Source organism: Sus scrofa, chromosome X (genome assembly GCF_000003025.6).
Source record: "Sus scrofa isolate TJ Tabasco breed Duroc chromosome X, Sscrofa11.1, whole genome shotgun sequence".
In the NCBI taxonomy this organism is placed as follows: Eukaryota; Metazoa; Chordata; class Mammalia; order Artiodactyla; family Suidae; genus Sus; species Sus scrofa.
The window spans coordinates 82,997,139-83,012,914 of NC_010461.5; the positions used below are offsets into that span (position 1 = coordinate 82,997,139).

Genomic DNA, 15,776 nt, shown 5'->3' on the forward strand with positions numbered 1-15,776 from the left:
ACCTAAATTTCCCAGCAAGTGTGGTATTTGTTGCAAGGCGCCTACTTTTGGGCTTGTCAGCCCAAGCAGATTCAACAAGACATACACTCAGGTCTGGAATAACTGGGGGGGGGAGGGATTCCTTTGGTAAAGTACAAGGGAAGAGAAGGCAAAATTGTACCTTTCCCACACTGATGAACCAACTGTTAAGTGGTGGAATTGGCAGTTTCTGTTTGTTTTGGCCTTATTTTTTTTAAATGTTGTAATTTTTACTCAGTAAACTTAAATAGCAAGGCATAATCAACATAGTAAGGTTAATATCAGAGTCAATAAACTGCATTTACAAGCTGGATATTCTTATCCTCAGTCATTACTTATACTTTGAATATAGTGGGCATTTAATATTTGTTGGGCTAACCTACAATTGGTTTTGAAATTAGTGTTTGAAGTGTTAAAGGAGTTACTAACTTATACATGCCACATTGCTCCCTTTTGTTTCTCCCTCAACTAGTTATATCCCATCTTCCCCTATTTCCAAGCTAAATCCTAGCTGTCCATCAATGTGGATCCCAAGTTGGTGGTGGTTGTTTACTCTCACAGAAAAATCAATTAACACACCTATTTGTCAATCCCTTTCTGTGTGCAAGGCACTGTATAAGGCACTGTGGGGAAAACCAAAGTAAGAATATATATGCCCTCTGGAGCTCCAGCTCAGCCTCTGGGTATATTTCTCTGCCTTGGAGGTAGCACCTTGATTTAGAGCCTGAGTTCAAAGCCTGACCCTGCCACTCACTAACTGGGTGGCTGGCTTTCCTGAAAAACTAGGCTATCTGGAAACCCTGGGCATGCATTTCACTAACTAGAGCTAGAATGATGGGAATGTACTTTCCATAATGCTGTGCTCCAGCTTGACCCATTCAGTCCCAGTACAGTGGTGGAGAATATGGAGTTTCATAGGCAGACTTCTGGAATTGAATCCTGTTCTGTCACTGGCTTGGGAAGCAGCTTTTCTTTTATAATCTCAACATGGCTTTACTCTAAAATATATTGCAGCCAGCTACAGGTGCAATTTCTGGGCTTGAGAACCAAGCACCAGAAAAGTATGCAATGAGCTTAGGCTTTGGAGTCAAACAGACCTAGGGATGTGATAAGAACACAGGCTCTACCACTCAGTCACTGTGTGCGCTTGAGCAACTTACTTAACCCCATAGCTTCAGTTCCCTCATCTGTAACTAGGGGAATAAGACATACTTCATAAGCTTATTGTGAGGATTAAATAAACTAGTACGTTTGAAGCACCTGGCCCAGAGGCTGGTACAGAGTTAGCGCTCATTAAGTGTTAGTGTTTTTAGCCCAAGGTTGCTGTGAGGCTTAAGTGAGATCATAAATATAAGGTATTTAGCTTGATATCTGGTACATAACAAGAACTCAGTAAACGAACCTACTCTTCCTTTCTCCTCTTCTCTTTCAGTTTGAAAGATTTGATGATTTTTATGTTGGCCAATCAGACTTGCATTCAAGGGAATGAACAAAGCTGGTGTAGTCAGCTACCAAATATCAGAATCTAAATGTTTATTAAGACAAAGGGCTGTCATGCAATAACCCAACCATGCCGTTATCAGTCTGCCATCCTTCCTGTTTCTCTAGGCAGCCTTTCCTGATGTCAAGTCAACCAGTTAATCTCTAAGTCACTTGACATGTGGCTATATATACACACAAATATGTGTGCATGCATCCTGTGCTACAAGCATTTACAGTCAATGTTATCCGAGCACACTCTATGGTCTATGCTGAACTATGTTCAAGTTGAGGTCCTCACAAAGCAAGGAACAAGAAACAGTTTCTTGGAAAATATTTATCCACAATGAAGAGATATATAGTGCTTTCCCATTTTCCATGTGCTTTCACATACATTACCTCATTTGATACTCAGGACAACCCTGGAGGTAGGTATGGTAGGCATCATTATTACTTCTCTTTCAGCAGAAGAACCTGAGCCTCAAAAAAGCTTTTGGCTTACTTACCAGCAGTCACCCAGCTTATTAGTGGTAGAATAGGACTTGGATTGAGGTTCTTTACTCTGACCCCAAACACTCTCATAATCATTTATTTAATTTTTTGGAACTAGATATTTCATACCTAGGGTTTAAAATACTGAAATAACCATTGCATGCTACACCAAACCACCCTTGTAATTGGTGTAAAGAATGGGACTTTTTTTATAAACAGGGAAATGGAGGAGCCTACAACTATAGAATTGCACTACATAGACAGTAGTAGAACTGGGTTGAAACTCTTAGTCTAGCACGTGATCTTTTATTCATATGCTGGAATAGTAAACTCAATTGTAACAGTAATATTGAAAATGCAATATTCCTCCCCCCACCCCCGTCATTCTCTCTCTCCTCCCTCCTCTCTCTGCCTCAGTCCCTTCCCCTCGTTCTTTCTTCCTTTCATCTTCTTCCTTCCATCCATTCTTCTTTCCTCTCTCCATTTCTCCCTTCCTCCTTCCCTCTCTCCTTCCCTCTCTCCTTCCCTCTTGACCCCCTTTTCTTCCTTCTTTTCTTTCTTTCTCTTTTCTTTCACCTCTCTCCCTCTTTCTCCCTCTCTCTTTCAAATTCTCTCTTCCTCCCTCAAATTCTCTTTCCTTCCTCCCTTCCTTTCTTTGAAAACTAGTTTATTTTCCAAATAATTCTCACCACTTTTGAGCTGGTGAATCCAACGCTTTCTCAGTTCTTCAGTTGGGGAGAAGACGTAGAGAGGCCCTTCATCATATACAACCTGGGGTAATGGACACACAGACTTCAGAAGTAGGAGTCGTTAAAAAAAAAGAAAGAAGTAACTTGAAGGAACTTATCTTAAGGTACAACTTTGTATAATGATAGTGGAAAACAAACAAACAGGTGAAAAAGGAGGATCTTCAGTGAGCAGTGGGGCTGGGGTCATGTCCACCATCTGAAAAATTCCTGAACAATTCATATCCAAGGATATAGGACTTAGAAACTCTTTAGCTTTGTGACTTCTCCTAAGTCCTCTTGACTTGAATTTCAATTTATGCGTTAACTTAGTTCATAATCTTCAGTCCCTGCTGGAGACAGGATTTGCATTTATCCAACAAAGAATGTTTTAGTATCTTACTAAACTTTGGGTTTGTATATAAGATAATTGATGTAATGATTTTTGTAACAAGTCTTGATTAGTACATACGGATTATACACTTGGTCAATATGGAGCAAAATTTTAACTCATGGCTAATGTTCCCTCCAGTGCCTAGTGGCCTCCCCTTGCCAATATTAGCCAAAATAAACTAAGTTTGAAACCACAACCTACTTCAAAAAGAGTGAAGTACATATTAAACATTATCATCAAATAAGTCACTATTTTTTTGAACACCACGCATGTGCAAGGCATTGTGCTAAATGTTTCAAAGAAGTACAAACCATACAAGGTGTGGTTCCAACCCTCACAGACTTAATAGACACCACATAGTGGATTCTGAAGTCAAATGTAAAAAACAAAAACAAAAATAAAAGTGGTGCAGTGGATTGGGAATCCAACAGCAGTGGTTCAGGTTGCTATGGAGGCACAGGTTTGATCCCTGGCCCGGCGCAGTAGGTTAAAGGATCTGGCACTGCAATGTAGGTTGCGGCTGTGGCTGGGATTCGATCCCTGGCCTGAGAATTTCCATATGCCTCAGGTTCAGCCATTAAAGAAATAAATAAATAAAGTCAAATTTAAATTGGTTTTGAATTATATGCTATTTAGCATTATCTACTAGCATGGTCAAACTATATAAACTTGTTGAAAAACAGTGGTAGTTAAGACTATGTCTAAGACATCCCTCCTTAACAGGTTTTATAAACTTTGTCACAGTCAGGGACCTGAACAAGATCCTTTTACATTTTTCTTTTTGTTCGTTAGTCTTAATGTGCTCATAAATCCATGACAGAAAGCCCACTCCCCTGAGACTTTCCACTTCCTTTTCTGGCTTTCACTGCTGCAGAGGCTGCCGTTTTCATGACACGTGGCCTACAGAGTTCTCAGGACAGAAGCAAGCCAAATCGAAGATGAATCTGAAGCTCTTGCTCTTTTTTATGGCTCACATTGCATCTAACAAACATATGTCTATGTGGCTCTTCAATTATTCCAGATTAGAATACAATTTAAGTTTACATGTGAGTCTAATAAGCCTTCCTCACACTTAACTTCCTAATACTGCTCCTTACCTCCTCTTTTCTGTCTTTTCAACCCACATGACCACCATTAGACAGATAGGCAGAACCAGAAGGAAGTTGAAATGCTCACACAACAAACAGAGCATCTTTCTCAATGCAGTTACCATAGACAAGACACACCATAACAGAATTAGTGCCATTGAGAATTAGTACATTGAGGTGTAGAGACTAAAAGAAACTATGTTGGATTGAAAAATAGAAAAGCACAGCTCTCAGCCCATGCCATCCCTAATGATTACATTACAGCTCCCTTTGTGAGCTAGTGAGAGAAAATACCTCACCTGGAAGGGGTAAGGGAACCTTTCAATAATTGAAATCTGCTCCATTTCACTGGACTCTTCACCCCTTCTCTGCAATGATAGAAGAAATCATAGTTATTGGTTGATGCACTGTTCTTTTCTGGAAGTCCTTTGCAATGGTTCCAGAAGGCTCTACTAAACAGACAATGCTAATCCTTAGTGATTTCTTTCTATATCCCAGTAGGGACACATATCCATAGGATCCAGCACATACTCATTCAAAAAAACAAAAACAAAAAACAAACTCAGGCATCTCAAATTACTAAAGAGAGGGAGGTTAATCAATAAATGGTTCTGGGACATTTAACCACTAATACTGTCAGAGGTGAGGGGGTTGTTAAGGCTGCTATTTCACAACATACACCAAATTAAATTCTGGATGGATTCAAGACCTTTATATTAAAAAAAATAAAACTATGAATAACAGGAAAAAAAGACAAGTGATTATTTATATAATTTTGTGAGAGGCAAGCCCTCTCTAATATAATACTAAATGTTAGAACCATTAAGTTCTAACATTTAGTATGAGCTAATTTGATGACACAGGCTTTAAAACCCAGTTTAAAAAAAACCTAGTTTTTAAAAAAATAAGTGTTCCCATTGTCGCTCAGCTTGTTAAGACCCCAACATAGTCTTGGTGAGGATTAGGGTTCAATCCCTGGCCTCGCTCAATGGGTTAAGGATCCAGCATTGACATGGCTGTGGTGTAGGTCAGCAGTTGCACCTCTGATTCAACACCTAGCCTAGGAACTTCTACATGCCACAGGTGTGGCTGTAGAAAGGAAAAAAAAAAACACATAAAAAATTCAAAGATAAATGAAAAACTGGAAAAATATTTTCACATATAGTTAAAGTTAATGTATCTAGATCTCTTAAAATGTACAAGACTAAGGGGAACATTTCAATAGAAAAAATATGGGCCAAAAATTAACAGGCAATTCACAAATGGAAAATTATAAATGAGTTGTAGATATAAAATTGTTCAACCTAACGAGTAACTAAAAAATTGCGAAATAAGTCAACAATGAAATATTTTTCTTGGTTTTCACATTAACAAATAAAAATATCTGGTACTGGAACACATATAGGGGAATAGATACTCTCATACACAGCTTGTAAGAGTGTATAATATTCAAATTCTACTTCTACAAAATAAAATGGAGTAAAAATATAAAAATAACCAAAGCTTACAGGTTTCATAAGAAAAACAACAAAATATTACTCCTAGGAAGTTATCATATGGGAAAGAATGGAAGAAGTAGATAGAGATGTATGCAAGGATATTCCTCTCAACGTGATTTATGATATCAAATGATTGGAAACAACTTAAATATGCAGTAATAGGAGATTGGTTAAACAAACTACAATGTATCCATAATAGAGAATACTATAAGTCATTAAAATCATATTACTAAAGAGTATCTAGTGTCATGGGGAAGAGTTTTCATATACTGTTAAATTGAAAATGTAGGTGGCAAAGCAAGATGTGTAGTATGACTCTATGTTTTAAATACATAACATATATATTAGTGTGAGCATATGTATAATTAATGGAGAAAAACATCTGTAAGTCCATACAGCAGCATGTTAATTTTTTTAGCTGAATAATGGGTTTATGCATTATTTTTATCTTCTTTTTTGTGCTCTTTTTGTATTTTCCAGAGTTTCTATAATAAATATATATTATTCTTGTCATCAGGGAAAAATGATATTTCAAAAAATCAGCTAGGAAGTCAGTAGCTGTTATGTCCTGAAGAGGCTCTGGGAAATAAGAGAAGAAACAGTGAGCTATTAAAGAATATCATGACTCAGAGTCCCAGGGTTCTGGCTTTCAGATTAACTCAAGCCTGTAAATCTGATCCTGGTGCCTGAGGGAGTAAAACTAATCATCTCTGATCAGTTTGAAAGCTTCATATGATATTGTCTTAAAATTGGTGTTACAAGGTTTCCAGGTTAAGTGAGTTGTTCTGTGTCTGGGGAAAAGATGTCGAGTCTCAGTATAGCCAATATGAAGAATTAAGAATTTGTAAGGGAGTCTTACTGTGTCTCACAATGCACAGCATCCCCAGTTTATTTACAGAAAACTGAAGTACCCCAAGTTTCTTAACTGCACACTGCCCCCACCCCTCGACCCCCAGGGTGTGGCGCCCAGCCTCAGTTCTGACAATGTTCTGTTCTCACCGGAATCTGTCTTTCAGGGGGAGGATTTTTCTCAGGAACAACTGTTTCAACGCAGGTGATCTTCTCAACATCTATTGAACCCTTCTTACTGCCTCTTCTCTGAGAAAGAGAATGAGGAAGAAAATGGAGAAACATTAAGAGCAATTAAGCAACCAGATGATTAGATTTCATTATCTAATCATTCAACATAGTTGAGGTGACACCCACAATCTACATCAGGACCTGTCGTTTTGAAACAAACAAACAAAATCCAAATAACTTCCAGATCTATTAATCTAACTATTTTTGACTACTAGATGGGGGGCAAATACTAGAGAAGAGTGGATGATTTGTATTTACTTTGCACTTGCCTTTATAACAAAAAATAAGGAAGCAATTTCCAAGTCTTGGATTTCATTCTCAACAATTATTTAATGAGTGCACATCAATTGCAAAAATCCATGGTGAGACTTTCCCCCATGGCTTCTTAGCACCTTTGAATTTTTGCTCCAGTATGACCGTAATTACTTCTGGGCTAGGAAATATTTTGCTGAGTTTGAAGTGTATTTAAGTCGCTTCCACCTCTCTCCTCCAACCAAACATGATCTACCTCCTCCTCAAGGTAGATCTAAGACCAAGTCCTTAAAACTCAGGTTTCACAGCAGAGAACCTTACCCCACGTTCAAAGTCATACTCATAGTAGGAAAGTTTTTGCACGGTCAAGAGAAAGAGGCGCTTCTTGAAGTTCAAAGGTGATGTTTTCTTTTTCTGCTGAGATCGTTTCAGAAAGATGCTCTCCAGTATCACCGCAGCCATAGCTTCTTCTTTCTGGAGCTCACTGTATGCTGTTGGTAATGAAAGTTCTTGAGGACCCAGCACATTGATCCTCATCCCTCCTCATTTCCCCTCAGCCTAGCCACCTAGTTTCAAATGGAACAGAAAAGTTCAAAGCTAACAAAGAAGTTTCTAACCATGAGGTCCTCCTCCCACAGCCTCCACATCTGCCAGTTTCCTGGTATAATGGAGGCACATTGGATTGGAGGGATTAGTTCTACCTCAGGAATTCACATAAGCTGGGTTCTTGTATAAGGCAATGGGATCCTCTGGATATCAAATGATATGTATCCATGTGCTTGGTATTGTCTGGAGGCTGTTCAACACTAACCACCCTTTTATGATATGTGCAGAATCTGTGAACAGCAAAAGTCTATGTGCATCTGTTGACCCTGATATCCCCAGAAGAGATAATGCAGGTGCCAGAACTCCACTGAGGCAGATATTGGACTTTCAGTTCCTGGTTTCCTAGACAGTGAGTGTAATTTTTCACACATTGTCCTGCTGGGGTCTGTAACCAAGAGGTCTAATCAGGATAGGGGGCTGCACCTGCAGTTATGGACATATATTAACTGCCACACAACTGATTTTGCCCATCACCCTCTGGCTGAACTACAAAGGAGAGAAGCTTTGTTCTAAAAGTGAAAAACAATTTTTTTGACAGGTGATTGCTTCAGTCTTTTGGCTTTTCCCTTCCTTTTGGCTTAGATTAGTTCTTATGGACACAGCATCAGGCAAAATCGACGCAACTTGTCTTACTCTCCTAGATACCATCGCTGATCATTACGGAAACTAACTTGTTTAGCCTCTCTAAACCTTACACTACTTCAGAAAGATTCAGCTTAGGTAACTGAAATACAGAAAGACTAAGGAAGTTACAAAAAGTCACCAGTTGATTTTTTTTATATTCACACAAAACACATTCATATCAGTTATTCACTTAAATACATGGTCTTGTATTATTAATCCCTAAATTTCATTGACCAGATAAGGTGAAAATATAAATACTGCCACACACACACACACACACACAAAACAGAACACTAAAAAACACTGAAAAAAATTTACCAGATTCCTCCCCCTCAAGTTTTGTTGGAGGTGGGTTTTTTCCCTGAAGGGGATAATTTTTTTTTTTAAGTAACTACTTGTGCTTTAGGTGGCATCATGGAAGAAGAACAAATAAAGTCAGTAGTTTTTTCTACTTGTCAAGCATAGGTTATTGCTCACACCAGGAAAGCAAAGGAATGGTTTTATCGAAGCCTGAGGCTATCCACACCATTATTTTGCTCTTTCCTGTGGTGTAGAAGGTTCTATTATCATGCTGGGGAAATAAAAAAAGGTTAAAGGAACACCAGGAATGTTCAGAATGATCTTTTTTGCTACTTACCCCCATGTGGATGCCACTGTTTTCTGGTGGTTGATTAGTTCAATGTTTCTCCAATGATATTTTGAGAAAAATTGCAAAGAAGCAAAACTTTTCCCACACCCTGCCCCACAGTGCTCTCCTCTGACACCCCGGGTTAAATGGTCTCTCACGGGAGTGGAGTGGCAAACTGATAGGAGTTTCCTACCAACGAGAATTCTCAGTAGCATTGAGATTCAGCTCAAATTCCAAAGAGATTTCTTTTAACATTAAGATTTCCATGTACTCAGAAGTAGTGGTAACCAAGTCATGATCATTTAGTCTCAGGAACTGCCAACTTAGGGAGATCCCTGTACTAATATCACATTCGTTCCCATGGTGAATTCCAATTAAGCACCTATTCACAATCAGAGACTCAACTTACAGAAGACAAAATAATACTCTAAAGAAATTGAGTAACAGTAAATTGGATCGGAAGAATCCCAATAAACCACGTCCAGTTGTGCTTCTTTTAGCTAAGTAAAGCACACCCATCATTTTACCTTAAGTTTTGCTGCAATTTCTTGGAGGATACAATCTCTGCTCAGACCCAGCATCTGCTTCAAGCTTGACCTCTGCTCTTTATTCCCTATAAGACAAGTCCTCCTAGAAGCTGCCTCTGTTTTTTTCTTTTTAGAACAAATCCAGTTTGTACAAGAGGAAGCCTTCCTCTCTTTCAAGTGTCTGTGTTGGGGTAGGGTTTATTGCTGGTCTAAGTATGAGGAAGTAAGTAAGCCTCTCACTAGCCATCGCCCCTCTGAGCTAGGGGTGAAATGGCCTCTACCTCTAGATCATTGATTTGGAGGACTTCCGGGACTTCCATGGCATGGTTGCCCCTTTTTGGGTTGCTTTCCCCATATTCCTTGTGATCCATTCCAGACACACACAGCCTGAAAGTGTATTAGTTTTTCCTTAGTCGCCACTGGTTCATCCACCACTAAAGTGAAAGCAGAGGCATCTGCCTTTATGTCTTCGTGAAAGTTGGTGTGTAATGGACACTCTGCTTTAGAGGGTAGTTGCAGCTTCTTTGGGTACTTATTATGGAAGGTCCAAATTTTTTTTCTAACAATTTCAGCAGCCCACAGAGTCAATCTGACCACAAAAGATGCACAGGGAGGGCTGACCCTGCACCTCACTCAAGTGGTGGGGGTGGAAACGGAAGTGACACGAATATTACACACACGCACACACAGACACACACACACACATACTTCATATAGAGAAAGAAAGGGGAGGAGAAAAAAGAACAGAAACACACACAGAGCTCTTCATTTAAAATAGAGTTCCAATGTTATAATGTTCTCTTTATTAAACACAAATGCAAGGATTTTTCACACAGGCACTTTTGCAGGTTCCCAGCTCCCTATGGAGTTTTAGAATTCCAAAAGGGAATGCTTATTACTGAGTTCAGCCATTTTAAAAACTGCGCTATACCAAAGAATTAATATTAGTAGCACTTGCAGAACTGGTTTCTATCTTTGTTCATTGCTAAGATAAAACACTGTTAGGAACTACATCAGAGCAAAAATCAGAAAAGGACACACAGCCTGTTTATGATTGGGGAGGGTCTGGGAGATGCTAGTTAGAAATAGCCAGTCATAGTTCAAGTAACTACTTGGCCAGACTATCCAATAAACAGCATTTTCTGTTTATTTCTCCTTTAAAGCATTACTTAATTGCCCAGGAAGAAGATTCTGGCCATTCTCTTTTATCCTCAGAGGTATGGAAGGGAACTCCTGTTTCTCTTGGCGCAGCCCATCTATCAGGCATTTTACACACATTCTTTCATTTATTCCTTCCTCACAACAAACAGATGAGGAAAGTGATATTTCTGAAGGTTATCTGACTTGCCCAGCTTCATCTATTCGTGACTCCACAGCCCTGTGAGAATTCGGGATTCAAGGGCACTTTCCTCTGTAATATTCCTCTAGGCTAGAAATCTTGATCTTGTCCCTGTTAATGGACAACTGTACTTTTTCCCACATGAGGACTCTTCCGACCGGTTTTCTTACATTTTCCTTTAAAGCCTCTACAAGATCTTGTTTAATTGGGGTATTCTAGAGTCATCGGCTATATTTCCTTCAAGATTTTTCATTGTTAATGGGGTAAAAACACAGGGTTTAGGTAGAACATCAACTCTGTTTTAGGGTTGTCATTGTCTACTGTGAATATAAAACTTTGCTTGAATGTACTTTCTTTTATATTATGAAATATTGCAAACAGGCAGAAAGTACAGAGAATAAGATTACACTCATGTATTCACCGCTTAGCTCTATAGAATCCTAACATTGTGCCATATTGTTTCCAGTTTTAGGGGTTTTTTAATGGCCACATGCACAGCATAGGGAAGTTCCCAGACCAGGGGTTGAAATCCCAGTAGCAACTATGACCTACAGCAATGCTGGATCCTTTAACCGACTGAACCCAGCTGGGGATCGAACCTGTGCCTCCGCAGTGATCCGAGCCACTGTAGTTGGATTCTTAATCCACTGCACCACAGCAGCAACTCCCTTCAGTGTGTTTCTATAGAAATAAAATACGGTCAAAACTCTTTTGTGTACTCCCCCACAATCTTATTCCCCCTCCCCCCCCATAAAGATGACCCATATCTGGAGTGTTGTGTTTTATATTACTACTACATATGTAAGTATCCAAAAGAGATGTATAGTATTGGTTTGCATGTTTTGTGTTTTAATATAAGTGGTACATAGTCTTCAGCAAATTTCTTTTTTTTCTCAGTGTGATTTTTTTTTTTTTTGTCTTTTAGCCATTTCTAGGGCCACTTCCGCGGCATATGGAGGTTCCCAGGCTAGGGGTCGAATCGGAGCTGTAGCCTCTGGCCTACGCCAGAGCCACAGCAACGCGGGACCCGAGCCGCATCTGCAACCTACACCACAGCTCATGGCAACGTCAGATCCTTAACCCCCTGAGCAAGGGCAGGGACCGAACCCGCAACCTCATGGTTCCTAGTCGGATTCGTTAACCACTGCGCCACCACGGGAACTCCTCAGTGTGATGTTTTACAATTGATTTATCTTGGTAACGGTAGTCCGTACATTTTATTGGGGGGGTGCTTTTATTTTTTTAGGGCCACACCCAAGGCATATGTAAGTTCCAAGGCTAGAGGTGGAATTGGAGCTACAGCTGCAGGCCTACACCACAGCTCATGGCAATGCCAGATCCTTAACCCACTGAGCGAGGCCAGGGATCAAACCTGCAACCTCATGGATACTAGTTGGGTTCATTTCTGCTGTACCACAATAGGAACTCATTATCCATACATTTTAATTCATTTTATATGCATCAAGTATTCTATATGATGACTACATCACAATTTATCCATTTTCATACTGATGGATATTTAGGTTGTTTGTTTTCAATTATAAGTAGTACTACCATGAACATTCTTTTTTTTTTTTTTTTGTCTTTTTGTCTTTGTTGTTGTTGTTGTTGTTGCTATTTCTTGGGCCGCTTCCGCGGCATATGGAGGTTCCCAGGCTAGGGGTTGAATCGGAGCTGTAGCCACTGGCCTACGCCAGAGCCACAGCAACGCGGGATCCAAGCCGCGTCTGCAACCTACACCACAGCTCACGGCAACGCCGGATCGTTAACCCACTGAACAAGGGCAGGGACCGAACCCGCAACCTCATGGTTCCTAGTCGGATTCGTTAACCACTGCGCCACGACGGGAACTCCCCATGAACATTCTTATACATGTGATCATAGTTTTCCATTCTCAGAATGAATTCTCAGTTACTTAGACAAAGCAGCAAATCCAGGTCTGGCTTATGTATTGGACTATGGACTACGTGTTACCCCTTGTTTCCATTTTAGTCCTATCTTCCTGAGGATTTACTATGAAATCGGGTAGAATTATCAATGGTCTCTAACTAGAGTAGAGTAAAACTAATAGGATAAATTTGGCCTACTCATAATCTCTTCTCAGTCCTAAGAATCTCAGATTTTGACTGACATTTTGACTGAGAGTTCCCCTGTCTTGGAACCAGAAGAAAAGTCTTCTTTAAAATATCGTAACCATAGCAACCAAGAGCTGTAATTACTCTAGTTAAGTTCCCAAGAAGCTTGGTTCAGGCCCCAGTGAAACCTAATTATTTGACCATAAGCTTCAGGGTGAGCACTACAGGTGACCAAATTTGTGGTGAAGGCTTCCAGCCAAAATCAGTTTTCTGGCTGCTGGCTAACCAGGGAAGTTCTCATTTGCTGTAGTCATTGCTAAGGGTTCTCCCTGCTCTTGTTCTTCTTCAGCATTTCATATTGTTAACATTTTATAATTTTCTTCTGTGGTTTTGGAAACTTCTGGGTCTCTGTGATTCATCATCTCTTCAGCCCTGTGCCAGAGGAAATAGATTCTGGCCAAGCAATAATGATAGGAGAGCCAGTTAGCTAATCTGCCTGTTTGGATTCAGCATCAGGTTGGTTGTAATACTTTGAGCAGTGCCCCCTCTGCCCTGAGGGTGACTGATGGGGTGTCTGTCTTTCACTGGGGACTTGTGTGCCCCTTTGGCCTTCTTAATTTTTCTTTTTGGCAGCGCCTGTGGTAGGTGGAAGTTCCTGAGCCAGGTGAGTTCCCATTGTGGCTTAGCAGTGATAAACCCAACTAGTATCCATGAGGACTCGGGTTCAATCCCTGTCCTTGCTCAGTGGGTTAAGGATCCGGTGTTGCCGTGAGCTGCGGTGTAGGTTACAGACCCAGCTTGGACCCAATGTTGCAGTAGCTGTGGTGTGGACTGGAGGCTACAGCTCCGATTTGAGCCCTAGCCTGGGAACTTCCACATGCTGTGGGTGCAGCCCCAAAAAGATGAAAAAAAAGTTTTTGAGTCAGAGATCAATCCCATGCCACAGCAGTGACAATGCTGGATCTTTAACACTCTGCACCACAAGGGAATTCTTTGGCCTTCTTTTTCAATTGAGTTTTTTTTTTTCCTGGTCTGAACATTTTCTTTTTTCCCCCTTGATATCAGAATAACACATGATCATTATAGAAAATGCTTTAAGTACAGGGATAGTAAAAAGAAAACATCACATAATCTCATTATCCAGAGGCATGAACATTTAGGCATATTTCTTTCCATTCTTTTTCTCTGCATTTTTCTTAGCATATTTGAGATCATATTGCACATACTATTTGTAGTTTGCTTATTTTTCTTGACATTATCTAAGTATCCATCTATCTATCTATCCATCCATCCATCCATCCATCCATCCATCCATCCAACACACCTTTTCCCAGAAATATCTAAAGGTCTCATTTAACATTATTCCTAAAAATTTCCCCATGATAATAGGATCTCTATGTAAGCATCGTTACCAGGTCAAAAAGTATGTACATTTTGCATTTTGAAACATGTTGACAAAATCGTTTCCAGAAATGCTGGTAACCAATATCTATGCCAAATAGCGATTTGAGAGAGCCTGTTTTCCTCACACATTTTCTCTTCTATTTCTAATCAGTTTTCTTTTTACTCTGTTTCTATTGCAGACAAATATGTAGGGATGAGCTAATAGTTCATTTTCATTTCTGGGAGGCAAGCCTGTGAGAAGAGTTTCTCCTGGAAGTTCAGCTAAGCCATGTTAACCCTAAGGGCAATAATGGTGGTGGCTCTCAGAGAATGAGGTGGAAAGCCTGGGATGAAGGCTTTTGTGTTTCGAATGCTCTCCCAACACCCTCAGTCAGTGCACATGAACCTCCAGAGAAACTGAAAGTCACACGTGGCCCATTTGTTTCAGGGTCCTCAGAGGAGATCTCTCTCCCCCTCCCGGATGGCTTCATTTGCATAACCTAGCAGCTTTGGAGTGAATTAGGTCAAGGTCTATCTCTAGCTTCTTAATGAGCACAGCCTCGCTGAAAATTCTAGCTCCCCCTTATTCCTAGGAGCTAGCAATCAGACATCGGTGTGGCATCCATGGGTGAAAGGCAGCAGGTATCTGATGACTTTGGAGAACACCCCAACTGGTTTTCAAAAACCAAATCTTCCCCTTATACCTAAGTCACTTCCTGCTATGGGTCTAGGCCACTGAAAGGAAACTCTCTGTAGGAAATTTGCTCGAATGGAAATAGTAAATCATACTGATGATAATTTAAAATTGCGCCAAGACCCTAGAAGAGGATGGAAAGTTGCACTAGTTCTCACCATAAGGAGTTAACAAAGGATTCTAAACAAACACATCACTAGCCATAAGCCACAGGAATTTGAGTTTTAAGGCAAGAGGATAAATAGTCTGAATAATAAAAGGGGTCAGAAGAGACCAGAGAGGGCTAATGCTAAAGGATCCCTTTTCAATAGCATGCTTTATATTATGTAGGGTCTTTGCATTTTGTGACTTATTTGGTAGGTGACATTGTTTTATTAAGAAACTGAGGCTTCAAGAGGCAATAGCACCCTTGGTCAGGGGCTTGGCATGCAAAATGAGGCAAGGAGCAGAACTAGCACCCAACTAACAATACAGAAGATAGCCCCTGAACTGAATGGAACACTGCTTCTAGAAACAGCATGAATAAGAGACCAAATAGCATGAATAAGAGAATTTGCCCCTGGAGAGCTGGGTGGCCAGGAAATTGGACCAGGTTTCCATTTGGAGGTCCAGCAGTACATCCAAAGATGTCTTGGTCAGTGCTGCACCCATGGCTTATGGAAGTTCCCTGGACCAGGGGTTGAATCTGAGCCATAGCTACGACCTATGGATCTATGGCTCAGCTGTGGCAACTCTGGAACCTTTATTTTTTTTTCTTTATTTTTGTTCATTTGGCTTTTTTTTTTTTTTTTGCTTTTTAGGGCCACACCTGCAGCATATGAAGGTTCCCAGGCTAGGGGTCTAATTGGAGCTACAGCTGCCGGCCTTCACCGC

The 15,776-nt window shown here is 40.3% G+C and overlaps 1 protein-coding gene across 1 annotated transcript in view; it reads right to left on the reverse strand.

Moving 5' to 3' along the window:
* BTK (Bruton agammaglobulinemia tyrosine kinase) overlaps window positions 1-15,776 on the reverse strand; it is a 32,964-nt gene that overhangs the window by 15,627 nt on the left and 1,561 nt on the right. Inside the window, 4 exon segments of the mRNA NM_001243576.1 lie at window positions 2,679-2,760; window positions 4,496-4,564; window positions 6,695-6,793; window positions 7,349-7,518. Coding sequence (NP_001230505.1) covers window positions 2,679-2,760; window positions 4,496-4,564; window positions 6,695-6,793; window positions 7,349-7,489 — 391 coding nt within the window. The 5' untranslated portion in view covers window positions 7,490-7,518.